This window comes from Dunckerocampus dactyliophorus, chromosome 17 (assembly GCF_027744805.1).
Source record: "Dunckerocampus dactyliophorus isolate RoL2022-P2 chromosome 17, RoL_Ddac_1.1, whole genome shotgun sequence".
Taxonomy (NCBI): Eukaryota; Metazoa; Chordata; class Actinopteri; order Syngnathiformes; family Syngnathidae; genus Dunckerocampus; species Dunckerocampus dactyliophorus.
Genome location: NC_072835.1, coordinates 13,300,820 through 13,324,256, shown reverse-complemented (window position 1 = coordinate 13,324,256; position 23,437 = coordinate 13,300,820). Strand labels below are relative to the sequence as shown.

Below are 23,437 nucleotides of genomic sequence, written 5' to 3'. Positions count from 1 at the left end.
TAGTACTGCATTTTAATGGGTCTTTCTCTAACTGCTTTCTTTTAAAACAAAATGACATAACTGCAAAGTAAAAATAGAAGCTTGTATTACAGAAAGCCTTTACTCTGACAGAATGAGAAGATATGGAAAAAAATGTAATGAGTTATCAATGGGAGGCCCAACTGGAAGCAAGCAGCACATTCTAAGTTGTTACATGATGCAGCCATCATTCAAGAGGCCTATATCACACGTCCCATCACATTTGTTTTCTTTTTTAAAGTAGTTGGCTTGAGGATGCGATACATATTTTAACCCCACCCAACTCCACTCCTCTCTTGGTGCGCATGGAGCAGTTGTCTTCTCCCCTCCCCAGCTGGGGGTGCATCTGCAGCCTCATATGATGCCGTAGATGAAGATGGCCATGATGGCGGCGCTGATCAGGCCCGAGATGGGCACGGTGACAAACCACGCCATAAAGATGTTGCGGAACAGACGCCAGTCCACTGCCTTCCTGGAGCGCAGCCACCCCACGGCCACCACAGAGCCCACCTGCAAACAATCCGTGGTCACATGACTGGTATGTTTCTAGAAGTTGTTTGACTTGCTTTACGTGTGCACGGTCTAGCAGACTTCCTGTTTACAATAGCGAGCCTACCTTACAGTGGGTGGTGGAGACAGGCAGGCCAATGTTAGAAGCCACCACCACAGTTAGAGCTGAGGCCAACTCGATGCTGAAACCACTGCAGGGAAATCAAAACAAGTCACTTTTAGGGTAATGTCTATGCAAAGTCTGGATTATGTTGGCTGAACGGTGGCGTCAAAGCACTATGTGTGTGAGTCACATGGGTGTGTACCTTGAGGGGGTGATGGGAGTGAGGTCCCTGCCCATAGTCTGGATCACTCTGCGCCCCCACACCCAGAGCCCAGTGCAGATGCCCAAGCCCCCATAGAGCAGCAGCCAAGTGGGTGTTTGTTCATCTGAGGTCACACTGCCACTGTTGTAAACCAGCCACAGCGCTACCAATGGTCCAATGGCGTTGCTGCACAAACAGTGAAATAAAATTTAATAAAAATAAAAAAATAAATTTCTTCTTCTGATGTACTGCACACAAAATGTTGACAATTTGTCAAAGAATGCCCTAAAGCAGAACATCTCAACTAATTGTCCGTAAGTCACTGTATTACATGTACGCTAGCACATCTAAACCATTTTGACCACAACATGACATTAGCTACAATACGTCCTGATTAGTGTTGACAAACAGATGCCTGTATACCTGACGTCGTTTCCTCCATGAGCGAAGGATCCGAAGCAGGCGGTGAGAATTTGCAGGAACTGGAAGAGCATTGAGACTTCTGGTTTGTCTGCTTCAAGGCCGTCCTCGTCCAGAGAGCTCTGGGTGCTATTTGCGTCCTCCTTCCCCATGTCCAGTGCCACATCACCCTCCCCGAGGCTTTCGGGGGTGGCGTGCTCGGCCACAGCATTACAGTAGCTGGTGTAACTGTCCATGCGCACGCGCTTCCTGTCCTGACCACCAGGGCCACTCTTCTCACCCTCCTGGGGATCACCATCCTTGTGCTTGAAGTCAGCGTGCATGCCAATGATAGCCATGGTGTAGGAGGTGTAACTGTTGTTGCGCCTTATCGGCCTGTCGCCTCCTTCGCCCATGCAGTCGCCCACCTTGGCCAGGTGGAGCTTGTGCAGGAGGTCCTTGTAGAGGCCAGAGTCCTTGTGGACCGTGTGATACTGGCTGTAGCCGTTACTTGGCATCTGCGCGGGCCTGTTGTTGAACTGGACATGATTGTTAAACTGGACCTGGTGGGGGGCGTTTGCTGAGCCGTTGCTGTGCTGCAAGTGATTGTTTGGTTGGACCTGTTTGGGGACTGCAAGAGAGGTCCAAATGAGGCCAGTCCACACAGTTGTCCCACAGGAAACCATACAGCAGGACCATGAATTCACTTACCACCATTTGCACTGCTGTCGTCCGTTTCATCTGACTCTCCAATGTCAAACGCCACCTTGCGCTCTTTGACAACTTCCCCATCGTCACAGTCTCCTATGTCAAATGCAACATGGCGCTCATCAGAAGCGGGCTGAGCTGAGGGGCTCTGATTGACAGCCTGGCTTGAAGGTGCAGATGCCTCCTTGCCGGTCTGCTTCAGGATGGGACAATGGGCTTCCATCTCCTTCATTAGGGGGCTCTCTGAGGGACTGGAAGATTTGATGTCTCCTAGGAAAGGAGGAGGAAAGGAAGGAGTGAGACATTGCTGGGCCAAATGGACGTTTTTTTTTAAATTTTTTTCCAAAACAAACAAAACTGTATGTGCATGGCTCAGATCAAGGGTACCCTTTGCGGTCTTCAACTTCACTTGAGTAGTATTTGAAATTGTTGTCTAACAATGTGTACTATCCCTATCACTCTGACGTTTATAGAGTGAGGAAGCTTACCAAACCATAAATTAAGCCTGTTCATGTTTTTATTTTGCGCTAGCACGGCTACGTTCTAAAAAAGTGTCTATATTTGAACATTGAAATGTTAAATGTAAAGCATGTCTACTTTTGTTGTGAAATAAACAATATTTTCTCTGATAATTTTGTCATGATTTCTACTTAGAATTAAAGAATGATGTCTGAAATTGGTTTCTATTGTGTTTTATTCAAATATTCTCAGTGTAAAAAAAAATAACTGTTGTGTAATCATTAGTGAAAAGTACATAACCTTCGTGTCCGCCTGCCGATGAAAATGTTTAAGAACATAATTCCATGGAAAAACAAACCCCATGATGATTACAATGGTATATATTCATTGAATAATTACTCAACTCTGCAACTAAAGTGATTTTTTGTGTATAAAAGAGTAAAATAAGATTATTTGAACAAAAGTCTAACACCGAGTGGACACCAAGTTATGTACATTACATTTAAGAAAGAGAACTTCGGAGGGTTGCTATGGGAAATGGAAGATGTCTCGAGCTCTGGTATGTTGGGTGTGTGTTTTGCAATGTTTGAAGTTTGTGTTGATAACATTACCAAGGTCTATCCACGAGTTTAACATTTTAAATGTAACACTTGGGTACCCTTGATCTGAGCCATGCACGTATAGTTTAAAGTCCTTATCCAGCCACTGCTCTGTCAGACCTAGCAAGCTAACAGGGCTAACATCACATGTCCATAAATCAGTAGTGAAGTGTGTCCTTATTTCCATCTATCAATGTATGCATGAGTGTCGCATTTTGCAGGCAAACATACATCTTCAAAAAAATCATTTACTAGCCAACAAAAGCCGGTATCTTCAACGTTGGTAAAGGGCTGGTCGTCCAGTGTGGCTAGCTTTGTGGTCACTTTAGCAGCGCTGGCTTCTTAGGAGGGTCGTAGCGATGCTGGTGCTTCAGGTGGCTTACAGGGTAAAGAAGTCCCACACCAACAAAGCCATGATTGTTTACGAGTGAGCTCAGGGGAGGTGTGCAGCACATCACAAAAGGAGCGCTTTATTTGCTCACCGTAGCCCAGGAACACACAACAGTACAGGTAATCTCACCTCATTGGATAATTTTTTAAAAAATGTATCCGTTATCAGAGCTCTTCATTGGTATGTCATAATTCCTCATATCAACCGATAATTACCACGCACCCCTACAAATTTTCCATATTTTGGTCTAAATTAAGCATTTAAGCATAAAATAGCTAAAAAACATTTAGAAGACACGTTTAAAAACATGTAGTATTCTACACTGGTCACCAAGTGTCAATGTAATGTTCGGTGAGACACTAGCTCCAGACTAACACACGCAAATACTGCGTCCCTTATTTATGTCTTAAATGGCTTCCATCCATCTTTTACTTGCTTACCAGGGTCGCGGGTATGCTGGAGTCTATCCTGACTTCGGGCGAGAGGCGGGGTACACCCTGGACTGGTCGCCAGCCAACACAACCAACCATTCACACTCACATTCATACCTATGGACTATTTAGAGTCTCCAGTCAACCTGACATGCATGTTTTGGAATGTGGGAGGAAACCAGAGTGCCCAGAGAGATGCCCAACGGAGATTCAAACCCAGATCTTCCCAATCTGTGTGGCCAACATGCTAACCACTAGTCCACCGTGAGGCTTCTTAATGGCTTATTTTCTCTCATTATTTATTAGGGGTGCAACAATACGTGTATCTGCATCGAACCGTTGAATACACATCCGTACTGAACAGTGACCCCTGTATTGAACAATCCGCAGTTATATATATATATATATATATATATATTTTTTTTTACAACTTCTGACGGCGCGCTGTGCTTTCTGAAAGCTCAGTCTCTCTGCGATCGACTACTCTAGCTTAGGTTGCATTGTCAAGCACAGAGCCACTGAGGGCTGCCTCCCAAATTCATACCAAGCTGATGAGAAGCTACATGCAGTCTAGCTCATTGAAACATGGCTAATGCCTTTCCTGATGTTGATGATCCTCCAATATCCTTCAGATCTGGTGTTTGGGACCACTTTGGATTTCATGTCAAGTATGACCCTGATGGCAAGAGCGTTGTGGACAAAAAAAAAAAAAAAACGTATGTTGCAAGTGTTACACAATGCTGAACTATGTCGGTGGAAATGCAACAAACATGACAACGCATTCACGCCGACATCACCTCGATGTGAACCAAACAAAAACAAGGAGAACACATGCTACAAACTTTACCTGGGTCATTTAGACAGCTATTAGCACATGATTCAAAAGAGATTGGCCAGGGGATAGTTACTTTTATTGCTGTCGACCTGTTTTTTGTTTAGCATGCTGCTGAGAATGTACTCCAGAATATGGGTACGGTATAGCTTTGATTTTGTAAGGATTTATTTCTTTGTGATATTTACTCAGCTGCCAAGAGTGCACCACATGGATCAGATATATTTTTATATTCTTATTACATGGTGCCTTTTTTTTGTTCCTATATGGTGCCAAGTGTGTGCAGCAGAACTGTACTTTTAAAAGGTGAGAAAAATGTGGTAATTTATTTTTTGGCCACAAATGGTAGCTCACTGTAACACAAACATATTGAACTGAACTGTGAAGTTTGTGCATCGTTGCACCCCTACTTATTATGTCTACTACGTATATTGAGTAATACAAGTGTAAAGGTGACTATAGGGATGTTATTTCATGTCTAGAGGCCTCTAATGTTAAAGGGGTAGTTGTGATTTTTTGACATGAAGTTGTATGACATCCCATCAGCAGTATACTGCATCATCAGTCACTTACCCCCCACTTCGTTCCGTGGGCGGAGTTCATATTCAGAAGGTCGTAAACAGGTTTTTCTATGCTCCAACTACAAAAATATTTGATTTACAAATAAGAAATCGTACTTTGCGGAAATCACTTATTACCTGCGATAAACGAGGGACGACTGAAAAGCATCAGATAAGACACACTGAGCACTAAACAGCTTTACTTGTGTCTCACCTGACATGTTTGTCGATTCAATGTGAAGCACACTGCAGTGTGTGTGTGAGAGAGATAATCCATGGAGTGTTCTGACCAGTTGGCCACATTGCATCATCCCAACCGGTTATGACTGGAGCTGAGGCGATCACTGACCCGCCGGTCTTTCATTTCTCACATACACACAAGCAAATACCGTGTTGTTCCAGGACTTTTAAAATGAGCATGTTAAAGGCCAATTAGTGGATCGCTTTGACTCAAATACTATGCTCCACTGCAGAGTGGCTGGTATCAACTAGCTCAACATACAACACTTGTAAGCTCAGATCAATATAAATAAAATGTGTTAAAACTTTGGCACTTACGTTCAATCTTCTTCTTAAGGCGGGGGCAGACTATGAACCAGACCACGATGGCAGTCAGCAGTGCACAGCCCAGTGAAATGAGAAGGACACCCCACCAAGGCAGCTTGTCAAATCCCAGCACTGGACGGAGGTCCGCCGGGCACCACAGACACACAAGACGAAACAAATGGAGAGGAAAAAATGCAGGTATTTAAAACACAGGCAGCAGGTGCCACCGTCCTTTAGCAGGCAGCACATTCTTTTCATTTAATTAACTTCCATTTAGGGAAGTTTGACTACATTTAAAAATTGTTACTGGGGAAAATTAACTACTCATGAATTCAATTTCAACTCCATGCTAGTGTCATATAGAGTTGTGCCATTGTGTGGATGTAGCTCAACTTCCCATAGCGTAGGTCCTGTTCTTTATAGAAAAACTAAGACTCAACAGCTCCTCTGCTGATTGCAGCCAAGTACTGCACTCCATTTTGACAAATGAGCAAATATTTTTTGATCGCTTTTCCTGTTCAAGGTAATTCTTAAACCAATTATGCCCATCCCCTCTTTAAATATTACCATTATCGTTATGGACAGCTATGAAGTTGGTTATGTGTGAGCAGTGAGCAGATTGTACAAATACCACTTTGGGTCAATGGTGGTGACTTTTTGACAGGGTGCCATCATTGGGCTGCTGCGTGTAAATATTAACACAACAGCGTTGTGCAGCGTCCTAGTTAAATATGGAAAACACGTCTTGATGTGAATAGTTATATAAGATCTTAACCAAAAAAAAAAAAAAAAAAAAGTTGAAAGACCCCAAATGTTGCCCTGACCCTTACGGGTCAGGCCAACAAGTGCACATGAGCCGATGAGTTCCTTAAAAGGTGACATTTCTAAAACGGGGCAGTGAGAGGAACAAGGGAGGGCTTTTATGCCAACACTGCAGCAAAGCTGATGCAAGTAGACGTGATGCGATGTGTGTGTGTGGTGCGTACAGAGTAACAACATCAATTTCCCAGGGGAAGCAGTCATCTTGGCGGTCTATCAGCAAGAAAAGAAAAGAAAAGAAAAGAGAAAAATAAATAAATAAAAAAAAACACCTACACAAGATGACCTCGTCACTAGATAAATTAAATACTTCTAACTGTTCGCCAAGACAAAAGGAAGTGAGGAGCAAGGCCGAGCGATAAGTGTCTGGTTTGGGGAGATCTCCACTGATTGAGTCATGCTGCAGCTTGAGACTGCAGTGCAGCTCGCTGGTGTTTGTTTAGTTACGCAACAGAGCCATGCGTCCTTCAGGGCGGGTGAGGCATAACCAGAGGGTACAGCTCGAAACAGCTGCTGCCCTTTACTGAGCTCGTGTGGAGCTAGACGCTGACAAACAGGTGTCATTCAAAAGGACATTTGGTTGTGGTGGGGTGGGGGCTAGACGGGCATTGATGTCATCTGTCTGTCTTTGTGACTCAGTGGCAGGCATCTTACACAACAGTCCCACCGCAACCATTAAGTGGGATGAATGAGGACTGCACAGGAAATGGAATTTTGACCACGGCTGCGTTCCACACCCCTCCCTGAAACCTCATCACACCGTGGGCTGGCTTTCACAATAACATAGGTTTTTTTCCCCCCACAGCCCGCCTCCCAACTTTAATTACACAAGTGACAGCGAGAGTGATACTTTATGGTTGTGTGGAGCTATTCGACCTAACGTTCGCCTACTGTCCTGCTGAGTCGTCAAAGCTCCTAAGTTCAGCTTCAGTCTCAAAAACAGTCAATACCTAAAAATAGCAACCTCTAAGGACGCTGATGATTGTGTTTGAGGAAATGGGATCAAGTTTAAAAACTAAGGCAGTTTTATGTTGCTGGCTGGTGTCAAAGAAACAAACGCCAACCAGTGTTTGCTTTTCAGAGTAGCCCAGGCAGAAAATCCCTGTCCAGCCAAACACATTGAACTCTTGTCAATGGAGGCTGGTGTGAGGGTCAAATTGTACCGTCACAATGACACTGAAAGACACACTGGCGTGCAAAAACAGAGGATGTGTTTACTGCTGTTTGCACTGCCTGCCTCCAAAAGATAAAAGTACACCATAAACCTGTCTTGAGCTACCACTACTCTTCAAATGTAAAAAAGTTTGCCATAGATTTTCTTGCTAAAATCAAGCAGGGTGCAGGAGGAATTGGGGCTGTGACTAACAATTATTTTATTAGTTGATTAATCTGAAGCTTGTTGTTTTCATTTAATCGGTCAGTCCCTAAACAGACGAAATAACTATGAACCAAACACAAACAGTGAGTGGTTTGGTCTGCAACATAAGTTTTTTCAAAGATTTTTCAAAAGACAAATCTGATTTGTGAATATCTTGTTTTGCATAAAACACAAAAATAGGTCTACTTTCATATATAACTAAGGAAGTTAAAAAAAAATATATATATATATATATTCACACTTGAGAGGCTGAAATCAGAGGATATTTAAATTTGTTTTTAATTTATAAAGAACAAAAAAAAAAAAAAGAAAAAAAGAATAATTTTGTCCATTGTTGCAGGAATCCTTAGCCTCATCTACACCTGACCCTCAGATTATTTGCCCTGAAGTTCAATCATTCTGGCCTTGCTGACCTGAGGTCTCTGCCGCTGGTGTGTGAGTGAGTGCATGCGTGCTGGAATGTGCCCTGGCATGTCTGGTGTCCTGTCGCACAACAACGATAAGAGTCCTATAACATGAAACCAGCTTGGCTATTACCACATGACATGCATGCAGTGCTAATCCATAGTTAGATTACAATATATGTTGACTTTGGACAACTACTAGCCAATAATATCACATCCTTAATGTGGAAAAACTGATCTAAGATCTAGTATGCATTTGTTAATGTGTTTAAAATGCATTCTCGCACCTTTTTTTTTTAAACCCAAGTACAGGTCTCCAAGTACAAGGGTAGTTGTACATACTGTATATGCCTGGCTAAGCAGACTTATTATGGGTTACGATGGAACCACAAGTGATCTCCTCTCTTAGTGCACTGATGTGTACATATCACATCAGCGCACCATATCTGGTCCTACTCTGGCCTGTAGCCACCATTTAATGGCCCAGGCCAGCTAACATCTTGTTAGGCCCTGTAGAGAGAAGAACACAAAAAGGAGCAAAAGTTGCTCATTTAATAAAAGTGTATCCAAGTTAAAAAGGGCAACATGTATTCAGAACATTCATTTTTTTGATGAGTTTAGACTCCTAGGAACAAATATACTTCATGACAGCCTTGTTACTTCACTTTTCCTCCTCCATGTCTGAGGGCCACAGACACTGACGTCAAGACTTAAGTGAAATCTTATTTCCACATCCCTGTTGTGTTGCGCTCTAAAAAGAAATGTAATTTCGGCTATGACCCACATCAAAACCACAAGCAAAAAAGCCCCCCCAAAAAACAACACGTTAAAATAAGCAGTTATAATGGTAAAAACAGTCTGGTTGAGTCTAGAATACGTGTGGCCATCCTGGAGTCTGAGGGTTTATTTTAAGCTGTGGCTGAGAAACGGCCATGAGAGAGAAGTAGACCAGCCATACTCACTCGAAGCTCCAGTGAACATGATGGAAAACAGGTTGATTCCCATGGTAATTGCGTAGAACACAGGTAAGGCTCTCAGTCCATTAGGCACCGGGTCTTTCTGCAGGAAGAAATCCCACCTTTGAGCAAAAGCCCTTTTGTACTGTTACTGTTAAAGACATTCTTCTTATGTAATTAACATTTCACATGCAGGGGGGGAAAAAACCTTACCTTGTGTAAGATGAACAAGCGCACAAAGTAGAAAACGATGGCTGACATTATACCAGACAAGAGGGGACTCAGAAACCAGGAAGCAACTGCAAATAAAAGATTTAACCAATTATCCCCCCCACCAAGTTAAAAAAATAAAATAAAATCATTCAACAATACCATCTAATACTATCCAGTTTTTGGGAAGCAACTTCCACCCGTCAGGTTTCAAACAGGAAACCCTTGCTGTGTATCTCACGTTACATCAGTTACCACAAACATTGGTCATCAGGCCACAGAGTACATCTGCTTTTGTGTAGAAGGAATGGGACAGCAAAATGATGCTTTACTGTACTCAACAAATTTACACTTAACTTCTGAAGGATGTTAAGCGTTCAGGTATTTAGCATCATCTTGTCATGTATAGTTACATAATGTTGCTTTGACTGTTGACACACTCACAGGTGGTCCCACACAAAAACAAAACACTGACTTAGTCACAAAGCAGTGGCAGCTATGCGCCATTATAAACACAATGAGCCAAACACTGAGGCTAAATCAAGCTGCTAATGACTCATGTCCAGACTTACCAATACGGAGAAGTTGGAGCCACCTGACTCCCTGCTGGCCTCTGGCTACCAGAGAGAAGCCAATAGTAGCACCAACAATGCAGTGTGTTCCAGAGATTGGGAGTTTAAGGAAAGAGGCAGCCAGCTGCCACACAGCAGAACCTGAAGTCAAAGAGACTTAGATTGCACTCAGAACACCCAGACTGCAAAAAAGGGATTTAATAGGTGCTGTTCTAATTAGCAATGTGGTGCAGATACTCACCAAACATGGCGCTGATGGATCCGGCCATCAACACGTGCTCGGAGCCGTTGTACATGCCCACGTCAATGATACCCTTGCGGATGGTTTCGCTGACTTTGGCCCCGAGGAGCACAGACCCCAAAGTCTCAAACACAGTGGCCAGAATGCAAGCCTGTTTGAGAGTGACTACTCCAGAGCCCACAGCAGTGCCAAATGAGTTGGCGACGTCGTTGGCGCCAACAGAGAAGGCCAATATAAAGGCGATGATAAAGCCAATGATCAGCAGCCATAAGTAACTCGTCAGGGGCCCCTGTGTCGCTGCAGTGCCAGCTAACACTATTGCAGTTACAGCTGCAGTCGTTGAAACCATGATTGTAGATTTTGGGGACAAATGCCCAAAAAATGTTATATAATGGTAGAATATATAAAACAAAAATATATTTAAGTACAAGGAAAAAAATAAATATATTTTCTTGCAGGCCCACCTGTTTTACAGGACTTGTCAGAGGCAGGCAAGAAAACAGAGGTATAGTATGCTGATGACAATGGTGCTTATTGCTATCCTGTAATTATACTATATCTGCTACAGTTTCTTTGGGTCCTAGCTATTACGCAAAGTGAACAGACAGCCATTGTGCAACTGCAGATGAGCTCGGGAACATCCTGAAAGAGCAAGAAATCAAGAAGCTTTACTTTAGTCCAGGTCCAGTCCATGCTCGTGACAACAGTTTATACACTGGTGAGACACTAGGGGGGGGGGAAAACAAAACAAAATAAAAACAACAACAAAAAAAACATATGGGGGGTGTGGAAAAACCTGAAGTGCAGATCTCGACAGACAAGTTCATTTTATTTCCATTTCATGTCAGAGCACAAAAGTCATTTAAAGGATATGTTTCCTATAGAACAGGTTTATCCCTTGTGCTTTGATTAAAAAAACTAAACAGCCTTATATTATTTATGAGGAACATATTTATTTGGATTATGTTATATATAACCGGTGAGCACAATCCGTGTCAGTGTTCGTCAGAAAACATCTGACAACATTTTTAGTATTAAGACTAACTAACACTAGCAAAAAAACCTCCAACTTAACAGCCTCATTCACTATACACTTTACTCAGAGATGGCTCATCTCCACACTAATGTCTATGCAGATCAGCTTGTGATAACATCTACTATAAGCTATAAACCCATTCTGTTCTACATGACGTGTGACGTCACAATTGATGGGCGGAAATTTACAACTTCCGAGTTTCCCAGAACGCATCATTAATGTTGGCACGGTAGCCATTGTTTGGCTAACGTCGGAAGACAAAGCCGGATTACAGTATTTAATGTATACAATTATAATGAATCCTACCTCCAGTTCAGTTTAAGACACATGGGATGTTTAACAGAAAATAGTTTGGGTTAAAAAAAATATTTAAAAAAAACAGTTAATGGTGTAAAGCGTCGCGTCTGGGTGGTGGGCATTTTCAACGCGCGCACGTGTCGTCATCCATTCATACTAAGGAGCACAGCATTCAATCACATCCATGTTGTAAAAAAAAAAAAAACATGCTCTTGTAATTGATATTAACCATTGTATTTTATTATTTGCTTTGTCATGCATGCCTCGACGTTGTCTCGCGAACCGGATGTGGCTCCGATGAAGGAAGCAGTGTATTAGCCGGATAGTGCCGAGCCTCCTTCAATGACCTGCCAAGTCTCGGACAGACGGCCAACCAATGCTAACGTTAGCAGCAAGAGTAAACGACGTGCCGTAAAAATGAAGAATTGGAACTCACTATACAAACATCGTCAACAAAGCAGATTGTCGGCCATCATTTGCAGTATAATAACTCATTTTACCAGCTTTCATTCACGCTAACGTGTCACTGAAATCAACTCGTTTCGCCATACATGCTAACACTAGCGCATCCCTCCTCCTCTTCCCCCCGCCATATAAGCAAATACCGGGCCGTGTCATAAGACACAAGAGGTATATATTTTACGGCGACAGACAACACGTTTACTAACCGCGTGTTTAGTTGTAATATCGTTGAAGAGTGGCGTTTGACAAGCCGGTAAGCTAATTAAGTGAGTATGTGCGCGCGCGCGCCCACAAGAACGTTACGTTAGCGCGCGCGGGACTGTAAAATATTTCAAAGTACAATAAAAGCTAGTCGACGCTAAAAACTGCCTAATGTTTGAGGGGTGGAAAAACTTACAGTTACGAAGATGACAATAACCGTTTGTGGTCCAGAACCGTCAGTAGTTCACCAGGATCCCATCCACCGCGTGTATGGACTCGTTCTAACCGGCGACACCAGCAGGCAATGCAGGTTTTATCTCGAGATGGTAGACCGAGCCAGATATCGACATTAGTGATACCACGCTTGTCTCGGTTTCAGATCGATACAGCCTGATGCGATCGACATTTTTAGTTCTCTTCTACAAGTATGTTCGTTTTCACAAATACTGTATGTGTGTGTTTTTTTCGTCCTGTTCCAATATATCGTATATATCGTTGTTATTATTATTGTTTACAAACTCGGGGAAAGGTCCTTGGACACAGGAGGGCTTTGGGGGCAAAAGCCAAATAAGTCACTGAATTTTGCTCAAACAATGCTTTGCAATAAAAGGTCATACTTTTATTATGTTGTTGGTATTGCTACATTGTTGTATTAAATATTGTTAATTTCTCCACATATAAGGGCGTTGATACAAATATTTGTTATTGTTGTTTTGTTTGGCTAAAATCTCTTAATGATTTTGACAATTGTCCAGGTAATAAGTAAAGGTGTGGGGGATACTGGACCTATCGATGTACAGTATTGTCCTAACTTCCCTTTTTTGTGCACCGTGTTTCGTGAATGAAGTAATTATTTCCCCATATCTCCACACAGTAATTCAGATACGGTAACGTCATAGTGGTCCAGAATGTGTTTTGCTTTATACAGTATTGAAGTGGTTCTTTCCATGTTGTCTACTTTTGAACTGGATTAAAAAGTGATACCTGCCTTATAATGTTAAAGTTGAGCATTACACTGAAACCTTTTCAGTCAGTTCGTTACAAGTTTTCCTGTCCGTTACGTGGAAATTGTATCATCGCCTTCCATCATGCTATTTGCTTTGACATTGCCTCTGTCTTTTCACCTTTCATGACATTCATGACAGTTGATTATCCCAAGGAACATTGTTATTATTAGCTTTGCCAGTAGCTGGCAATTGACAAAGTTATTGCCAAATGAGGGCGTGGCTGTGACTGTACATGCAAAATACTAAATGGGGGTATTTTCTTTGTCAGAAGCCTAGCCAACATCTTAATTACAACACCTATTCAGCAATTAAGCCTTCAAGCTATCTACATATCTTACGTATGCCCTCTTCAGCATCTCGGCATTGCAGACAAGGCGGACATATTTGTTGTTTCCGTGGACTAACAGCACCACCTATCGTCTACGCCTGCGTACAAGGTCGGCATTCTCTTAAATTCAAAATGACAAAATACTTATATGTTTTGGCACTCTCGTTTAGTTACATAATGTAAGATAATAGACAAGACTACAGCGGGACCCACCCCTAAGAATGGCAAGCTCCGTAAACAGTTGGGAGCTTGGGGCGGCCATAGACATAGATAGACGCCGCACCGAGCGCTGAGCCGTACGTCAACGTCGCCGCCATATTGGATGTGTCAAGGCAGCGCTGTAAATTAATACAAGTAAATGTACTTACTTTCATACAGCGCCTTTCTTACAAAGAAATTTTGGTTAATTATTCTCATTTATACATTCATACACGCACTAAAATACTGGGAAAACAGTTAGGCACCAAAAATATTGTATTTGATCTTCTCAAATGTTTGGTTTCTAACTGTTTCCCAAGTATTTTAGTGTGTGTGTGACTGTATAAAAGACAGGCATTAACGTAAATTACTTTATAGAAAGGCAATTTCTGAAATGAAGTAAATTTATTTAGATTCATTTACAGTGCAGCCTTGACACATCCAATATGGCGGCGAAGTTGACGTATCGCCCTAGTGGACAAACCCACTAAATGCAGCGTCTATCTATGTCTATGGCTTCAAGTGACTAAACTCTCATGCTGGTTCTGTAGCTAATAGGCTTAAAACGAATTCTCCTTCTCGACCAATCAGAACCGCCGTATAAATATTTTCTGTCCAATGAACATGCGTGTTTTTTATGTGTGCTGGGGTTTAGCTTCCTGGTGGGCGTGTCTAAGAGACGACAGGAAGAAGAGGTCAAACGAGTAAGGATGCGAAACGTGTGCACGTCTTCGGGATAAAGTCACAGATTAGACAGGGCAGGAGGTACACCGGAGGTACTTGTATCTACATGTGGAGGTGGTGGTAGTAAAGGGGGCTGCCCTTTGATTCAGAAACAACTGGTTAAGGTTAGTCGTGCTAAAGTTAGCCGATGCTAAATGTCGCGTGTTCGCTGACAGTTAGCTTGAGTGCAATAATGTGATGGACATTTGAGATAACCTTATGATACATACACGTCTAATGTAAACAATCGCATGGTGCATTTCTGCAGCTTTTCAGCTTTTAAATAGCTGCTACTTCGCTACCTGGTTTGGAGGGATTCATGCAGCCATGTTTCAGTCGGTGCCCCGTCGTTTCACCTGCGAGGTCGGCGTCAGGACGCTCAGGCTGCAGAGCATAAGGTTGTTCCGGCAGGCTGTGCAGGAGGAAGGCAGGGACTCGTTTCCATGGCTGGACAGGGCTACAGGCCTGCTCATATCCACCCTCCACAGAGCAGCTGTCCTCGTCGGGGAGACTGCAAGATGTGGACAAAAGAGGAAGGGCTTGCTGTCCATATTCATGGACCACTGCAGTTTTTTGACCGGCCAGAGGCTCCGTCGTGCATGTCAAATCGGCGAGCTCTACTCCAACCTGTACTCTGAGAGGACCAGGTGGACCCTGGTGGGGAGCATGTGGCGCAGGTTCCAGAGCAAGCACCCCCCTACTGGCAGATTGTTTGCGGCCCTGGCGGGTGTTTTCATGTGGGAAAATGAGAAGATTCAAGATGAGGAGATGAACAGGTTTGGAATATGCAAAAATGGACTAAATATACGATGCAAAGCAACACTTGATGTGGCCTTTTGTTTCATCTCTGTAACAGTGGCGTGTGCTAATATTTACATCTGTGCAGGTGTGGACTTGAGCTGCAGGCACTGGAAGTAGTGAAAAGGCAAAACAACAAAGCGGTCAGTGGACACATGGAGCCTGGCTGGGAGGTGGTGATGGAGAAGAAGGACTTCAGAGTGTGGAAGCGGCCCATCCCCGACAGTCACCTCTATGAGTACAGAGGTCAGTGGGCTTGCAAACAACAACAAAACAAGTAGCTCGCCCGACGTCATAACAACACTTATTTTGGTGTTGTATCGCAGTGTTGGGCTCCTACAGCGACGTCACACCAAGACAGTTCTTCAATGTGCAGGTACAGTATTTATAAATGTTAGTCTGAACCACTCTTACCGTACTTGAAATAAACACTAGTCTGTACTAATGTATTTGTGTGCACAGTTTTTATGCACGTTTTATTTATTGAGGATTCATTTGATTATTGAACAACTACTGCTCTTGTTCAGTTCAAAATGTTAATTTTAAACCTAAAAGTGAATATTTAAGAAAGATAAAGTGAAGTTTGGCCTTTCCTAGAGAATATCTTTGTGTGCACAATTATTATGCAACACAATGGCAAAACCAACACAGTTCCGATCAATGCGTCTATTCAATTAACCACACAGTCTTTACATCAGGAGTTCAGCATTTTTTGTGATATGGTGCTAACTCGAGACCCCTGACCGGGTATGTGGTCTGCAAAAAGCAAATAACCGCCAGGGTCTCTAATTAGCACCATATATGAAACATTGGGAGAAACATATGACATATGTGGCTGTATTTTTTTTTTATGTATTTCCCAAAAAAAATGAACTCCACAAGATAACAGTAGCTGTCTTTGACGTATCTTAATTAGGGATGCTCCGATCGATCAGCCACTGATCAATATCGGATGATTTCCATAAAAAACACATGATTGGCGTATGCCAGTAAACGCCTTTCAAAGCCAATCACAAATAAACGATCGGCGTGAGGCAGCAAATCCTACATGTCTGCTGTGTTACGTAGGGTTGCCACCAACATATGCCCATTGATGCCAGCATGTTTGATCACTCCCTTACCACACCTGTCTTCGTTCGACTTTTCTTGCATCTTTGTTTACACGCTTTGCCGAGCTAGCGTTATCAGCTTAGCTTCTGGTCTTCGTACTCCAGATGGGACTTTTTACCACCGTGACATTTTGTTTTTAAAACAAACAAGCTACGCTGTTAGGTTGGAGCTTGTTTTTGTTTCACGGGGAAGCCACAAGTGTTCATGTATTCACGTATTAACTTTGAAGAACTTTACTCTCTCGTTGTAATTATACTAATTGTGTCTCGTCCTCAAAACACTATTTGGTGTGTAGTTTGTGTACATGAACTCCAATCTCACAAGCTGATTTTGAGTAGCTCACCAAAGGGTAAAAGAATATTTGGTTCAGCTCTTACTACTTTATTATTATAACTGTGGAATTCAGATGAGGAAAAGGCTTCTTGAGATGTCATCTGTACTTCTGTGAAGAAGGTGTCGGACGTTTCGCTCCTCATCCGAAGAGCTTCGTCAGCGAAGTCTTCGTCTGTGGAATTCAGACTTATTGCTTTTATATAGCAACAAATGAGCACAAAATAGCATAAAGACAATGACCACACTGTTTGAGTGGAGATCTGCTTGGTAAATAAAGTAGTGTACAATTTAAATGTTGCCAGTTGTAAATAAAATACAAATAGTTGATAGCTTTAGTTGGGGACCCTTGCATCCCGGACACTCAATTTATTCTGTTTTAAGTTGAGCAGGACAGATTTTTATTTAATAAAGATATTTATTTGGATTATTTTATTTACAAATAAAGGCAACAAAAAAAAGACAATCCGCCCAAAAGTTTACCTACAAGTAAAGTGCCTACAGTATTTTCCATTGGCCCTTGGAATTGTCAGTGCCCTGACCAATGTACTCATCATAAATAAATTGAAAAACGTGTGATCGGTATCAGTCGATCTCACTCATGGATGATCGCTATCAGAATCAGCAGCATAAAATCCTGATCAGAGCATCCCTAATCATAAGTGGTCAGCATCCTGCAGCTTCATGCGCTTTTCAATGTTGCTCCTGAGCTGGTGTGGCGTCATGTGATGGTGTATTCCTGGCTTCACCTCTTACACAAAAGCAATGTGAACACTGCTGCCTGCTGTATTAATAGCACAGTAACAACATGGCTGACCTCTGCCTTGCTTTCGGCTCAGTTGGACACAGAGTACAGGAAGAAGTGGGATGCTCTGGTCATCAAACTGGAAGTGGTGGACCGAGACGCCAACACAGGCTCTGAAGTTGTTCACTGGGCTACGCACTTCCCTGTGAGTTCCTTTTCTTCTTCTTCATTTGCTTCCCAAAATAAAACAACTAAATGAAATTTCCCTCCACAGTACCCCATGTACTCAAGAGACTACGTGTATGTGCGGCGCTATGACGTGGACTTGGAGAACAACCTGATGATCTTGGTGTCCAGGTTGGAGTTTACAAAGTTAATCTCATGCAGCAGCAGTAACATTTTAATACATCAATGAAGGTAATAAATATCGCACTTTTTTGAAGAGCTGTGCAGCATCCCAGAGTTCCAGAGTCTCAGGACTTTGTGAGAGTTCACACGTACCAGTCCACGATGGTCATCCGCCCGCACACGTCCTTTGATGAGGTTATTATCATGTATCATGACACACAATGACATGGAGCTATAAACACTACACCCAGGTCCATAAATGAATTGTTCTATGGCTGTGCGTTTTTGTAGCCACTTATTTGGACGTTACCACTTTTATTCCCAGAATGGCTTTGACTACCTGCTAACTTACAGCGACGACCCGCAGACCGCCTTCCCTCGTTACTGTGTGAGCTGGATGGTGTCCAGTGGTGAGCTGTTTTTCCTTGCTTATCCAAACAATTCTAACTCGACTGCCAACACTCTATATCTATCTATCTATCTATCTATCTATCTATCTATCTATACTGTATAGATATATAGATATCTATATATCTATATATATATAGCTTTTCTCACGTGTCTTTCTTAAAACATGAATCATGAAATGCTTAAAAACAGAAACACTTTCTTGGCAGGCTTTTTTTTTGTGTTCTATTTTGGAAAAAAAAAAAGACTAACAATCTTATTTTTTATTTAACCTGTTTTACATTTTTTCAATGTTTATGATTATTTCGTTTCACAAATTACTAGATTTGATATACAGTAATCCCTCTTTTATTGCTGTTAATCGGTTCCAGACCTGACTGCGGTAAGAATTAGATAAGTGAATTTTTTCATAGTTAGAGCATAGACAGCCTGTTTATGACTTTCTAAATACAATTTCTACCATTATTAGAGCAGTCTAGACATGAAATAATACCCCTATAGTCACCTTTACACTCATATTACTCAATATACTTGAGTATATATAATCAGAGAAAATAAGCAAGACTTGTGCTCGTGCGTGTTTCAATATATGTCTTTCGGACGTGTGGACAGGAAGTGATGTCGGGGATTCAGAGTTGAGTTTTAGCTGGAGTACGTCCACAACAGTAGCCCGTGTTATGATGATGATGATGATGATGATGATTTATAATTATTGTTATTGTTGTGCTTGTTGTGAGATAAATAATGATAAAATAATAAAAGCCTGTTGTTGGCTAGCAGGTTTAGTGCATGTTACTAGTGACACCTAGTGGCCAGTGTAGTACAGTTCATCAATGTCTTGTATTGCCTTTATTTGTATTTTAATTCATTTAGATCACCCATTCATCCATTTTCTATGCCAGTTATCCTCACGCTATGCTTAAAAATGCTTAATTTAGGCCTAGAATATGTAACTTTTTAAAAAACTAATAACAGGCGGTAATCAACCATGAAACAGCGATCATGTATTGATTAATTTTTGAAAAACTGCGAAAGAGGAGGGTGCTATGTTCGAACCGCGATGGAGTGAGGGACGACTGTATATTTTATTTGCAATTAAACATTGTATTTATTTCAATGCAAATTATACATTAACGTTTTTTTATTTACATTTTTTTTTTTAAACTTCAACTTAATGCATACATCGCAGGTAAAAAAAAAAAAAAAAAAAAGCAAACCCTTTAATTTAACTTACATATTTTTCAAGTAATTCTGATTATTAAATATTTTATTTACAATGATTACATTTTTTTTATTTGAGGTTTGGATAATAAAAAAAAAAGATTTATAATTTAAAATGTATATTTTTTTCTGTCCAATTTAAAATTTTTCATCTTGAAATGTAAAAGTCTTGTAGGAAAACTGCACTTTTTGTGGAATTTTGCCCATCATCCACAATCCGTATGTGAGACATGAACACTTGTCTTTCTCTTTTGTGTACATTCTAAAAGTACAAAAACCGATAAAAAGCGACAGCTCAGTGGTGCAAGTAATGGGATACACCTGTGCCGCCCACAAAGACCGCTATTAAAACACCTCCAACAAGGTTTTATATCCATGCTGTAGTAACAGCTACATTCATGATAACATGCAATACTAATATTTTGCGTATTTTTGTCATTCTAAGCATTACCAGAACTTCCTGGCCCGGTGCATTGATTTCACATATCAATGCGTACGTAACATCGTAGAGGCAAATGCCTACACCTGGCGTTAACTTTTCCAAACTCAGGAGAAAAAAAAATGCAGCAGCAGTGGCGGCATCTCAAATATTTAGCCTTACCTTTTGGTAGTGTCTGAGGTGTTGTGAGCGCATTTACGGGCGAGTCTGTGGTGGAGCTAGCCGATGTGTTATTGCTAAGTGTCAATATGCCAGTAACATAGTTTGATCGGCGTAACAATGTTAATAACAACAATGTCGCTGTAGCTTGTTTAATGTGCACGTCACATTATATGTAAAGGGAGCATTGTTGGCGCTTTTTGGAGACGTTTTCAGACTACTTTATAGGAGGAATAAGTATGTCCAGTGTAAGTATGTGCAGTAATGAGCTGGCTCTTTTTATCTGTTTTTATATCATTAAAACACACAGAAAAGAGAGATGTGTTAATTTGTCACATAAGGATTGTGGATGATGGGCAAAATAAAAAAAAGTGCAGTTTTTCTTTAAGAAATGTTGGTTTGAAAAAAACAAAAACTTTTATTTATTTAACTGATATAATTTTGACACGTATTTTTTTGAATTATGGTTATTATTCATTATGTTAATTCATTTGTATTTAATTTAAAATGTTTTATTTACAATTAAACATTGTACTTGTTCACTTTTTCTGACAGGCATGCCTGACTTTTTGGAGAAGCTTCACACAGCTGCTCTGAAGGCCAGGAACTTAGAGGTGGGGGTGTACGACTACGCAGGCGTCATTAAAACCAGCGACACAGGCCGCCAGCAGAGCCAGGAGCGTCTGGCTGCAGAGAAGAACCACACTGGTGGATCTGGCCAAATGTTTGCTTGAACATACATGGAGATAGAGCTGTCAGTGGATTTGTGCAGATGAAACCCTCCAAAAACCCATATATTTTGGGTGTGTGTGTGTGTGTGAAGTTTTTTTTTTTTGTAGATGAAGAATGGACCCGAGCGCTGGCGTTAATGCCAATGTGTGCTGCAACAGTGGTCCAGTTGAAATGAGACAGCCAAATCGTTCATTGTCTCGTTTTATGAATATGCTGTGGCAAACCTGACTAAAGAAGACAAGGCCGAGACTAAAGGATAGATCGAACGGGCATGCTTTGGCAGTATTTACGATGGCTGATTCATCTCTGCACTGACTGAAGGACTGAGGCCTCAAGATTGGTTGTTTTCCACGTCTCTGCACAAGATTAGCTTGCTCATATGACTGATATTTGGGCTATAATGATGACTTTTAGGGCTCTTGTGAAGCTAAAACCAGTCCTTCCACAGCAGGGGCACAGTGTCTTCTAACAACCAATGAAATCCTCATCCACAATGGTACACATGCACTTATAAATGTACTGCATGTTTGCGAGTCCTTTTGTTGGACATGCCGAAATTAAAGGTTACACCATTTCAACTGTTGTAGCAAACATCTCAAACTGTTATTCATTTGTGCTACAGTCCCAGATGTACATTCTTTTTAAAAACTACTCATGCTAACCCACTGTGATGTAATTCTGATGCTTTTTTTTGTTGTTAAATCATCAACCTCATCCTCTTCTGAATGTACACACACAGCACCACATGCTGTGGTATGAAAGCGCCGCCTATAAACAATAAAATCGTTTACAGCCTGGCAATGTGGCTCATGCATTTACGTGTTTTTTTCTGTTATTTTCATCAGGCCATCTCTACAGCCACCACAGTGGGTAGGTCTTACCTACCCACCGTGCATGCCCTTTTCTAAGCACCAATGAAAGCTGTGTGACGTCATGTTTATTTGCATATATTTCCCATCAGCCCCTGCTAGACTGGCTGACATTGTTTAACTTGTTGTTTGTTAGTATTGTTGGTTGTGAGTCCACCAAAAACAGTCCAACATAAGAAGTTGTACACATGAAACTATCAAGTTTTACTTTTCAGTGGTATATGGTTTCATATGGTATCACCATGCCCACAGTGTACTGACGAAAAGCAGTGTAATTATACACACTGATCTTTAATTACTCATTGTGTTATCATGGTAACACATATACTAAAATTGGGTTACGATACAGAGAAGATTAGCATGGCCCCTGGTGCAAGGATGACACGCAAATTCGTGAAGTGATCCAAATTTTAATATCTCAACTTCTATAGTTTTTGTGTTTTCACTAAAACTCCCTTTGTTCCAAAATGTCCAGGAACTTTTACGTTTCTTCGACCAGTTGAGTTTTACATTTTATATGAAAAAACTGATTACCAAAAAAACTGGAAATGAGCTCCTCAAATGATAAATTAAATGACCGGGAAGTTTCCTCAAAGATACCTCCAGGGGTGTATTTACTGTAGTCACTTGGGGGGCCCAAGGCAAACCTAGTCATTGGGTCATTTCTGTCATTTCTGCTACACTGTGGTAACTCAGCACCAACAAGCTTGTTTCGCTCCCGTCTTCCGGAACCATAAGTCTCTATAACCAAAGGCCCAAATTCCAAAGGAAGAACGTCCCAAAAATAGAACAACACAAGAACCTGAGGTCAAATGCTTGTTAAGTTTTGGAATGCAACCGGTATTTTTTTGGAAACATGCCCTCTCAAGTCGCAAGAACTTGGGAATTTGAACCGCTGTTGTGCATGACGTCCCGGTTTTACAAGACTTCATCTCAGGCAAACGTCAGAGGATGCATGCTTTGCTTTTTCTTTGGCCTTTGGGCAACACTAATAAAAAAAAAGTCAATTTAATGGCAAAATGTAAGACATTTTCAAAACTCATGTTTTTTTTTTTTTTAACGGGTATTCGTCTCTGTTAACTAGCTCACTCACCTCTGCTACTGCTAGCTAAATTAAAAAAAGATCAAGGTAGGAAAATGGCGACTGGCAACGAGGGCGCACATCTCGTTATACAGTATTTACGGTCAAGACAGTAGTGATGAGCAAAACCGCTGTTTTTGTTTCCGATCCGATACTGGCGAAAATTCAGGCTGGTATTGGCGATACCGATCCGATATTCACCTAATGTGTCAGGTAAATTTTCTACTAAATTTAGTAGTTTATTTCATATCATAGCATAAAGAATACAAGACATTTAAGTAGTTTATTAACAAAAAAAATATTAATTTACGGTAAATACATTAATTTAAATAATGTCATAATTAATGTAAGTATTTTATTCAATTTTGAACCCTTAAGTATACTGAGGTAGCGGGGTGAGTTAAAATATAGCCAAGCTAATGTTCAACCACAGAAAAAACAGAGGGCAAAATTATATAAAATAAAAATTCTAAGGTATTTTAAACAATAAAAACAGCAAAACAATAAACATTTAAATAAATGATTAATTATTAAAAAATACTCTAATGAAAGACAATGAAAACTTTACTCACATTTCACATTGAAATGTGTTCGACCCTGGCGCTGG

At 41.2% G+C, this 23,437-nt stretch overlaps 2 protein-coding genes and 1 non-coding gene across 5 annotated transcripts; 2 read left to right on the top strand and 1 right to left on the bottom strand.

Annotated features, from left to right (window-relative positions):
- slc20a1b (solute carrier family 20 member 1b) lies at positions 1-15,482 on the bottom strand. Of its 2 annotated transcripts, XM_054756501.1 has the most exons (13): positions 15,467-15,482; positions 15,218-15,310; positions 14,893-15,101; positions 10,339-10,980; positions 10,098-10,238; positions 9,529-9,614; positions 9,322-9,418; positions 5,771-5,890; positions 1,944-2,210; positions 1,257-1,863; positions 834-1,019; positions 635-719; positions 1-528 (listed from the first exon to the last, which is right to left on the bottom strand). In XM_054756501.1, exons 4-13 carry the CDS (start codon positions 10,685-10,687, stop codon positions 373-375), a joined length of 2,094 nt encoding a protein of 697 aa, XP_054612476.1. In that variant the 5' UTR covers positions 10,688-10,980; positions 14,893-15,101; positions 15,218-15,310; positions 15,467-15,482; the 3' UTR covers positions 1-372. The 2 variants fall into 2 exon arrangements, with proteins under 2 accessions (XP_054612476.1, XP_054612474.1); XM_054756499.1 differs by lacking the exons at positions 14,893-15,101; positions 15,218-15,310; positions 15,467-15,482 and adding an exon at positions 12,531-12,683.
- stard7 (StAR-related lipid transfer (START) domain containing 7) lies at positions 14,541-21,708 on the top strand. 2 transcript variants are annotated; one of them, XM_054756505.1, is made up of 9 exons: positions 14,541-14,715; positions 14,859-15,366; positions 15,477-15,634; positions 15,715-15,764; positions 17,668-17,778; positions 17,848-17,930; positions 18,017-18,116; positions 18,247-18,331; positions 20,704-21,708. In XM_054756505.1, the coding sequence occupies exons 2-9, from the start codon at positions 14,918-14,920 to the stop codon at positions 20,880-20,882; spliced, it is 1,215 nt and encodes a 404-aa protein (XP_054612480.1). In that variant the 5' UTR covers positions 14,541-14,715; positions 14,859-14,917; the 3' UTR covers positions 20,883-21,708. The 2 variants fall into 2 exon arrangements, with proteins under 2 accessions (XP_054612480.1, XP_054612479.1); XM_054756504.1 differs by having other exon boundaries at positions 14,541-15,366.
- A 345-nt stretch (positions 21,709-22,053) lies between these two features.
- Positions 22,054-22,162, top strand: LOC129170574 (U6 spliceosomal RNA). The gene has a single exon (XR_008566639.1). It is a non-coding gene; the product is annotated as a U6 spliceosomal RNA (small nuclear RNA).
- Positions 22,163-23,437: the final 1,275 nt, after the last annotated feature.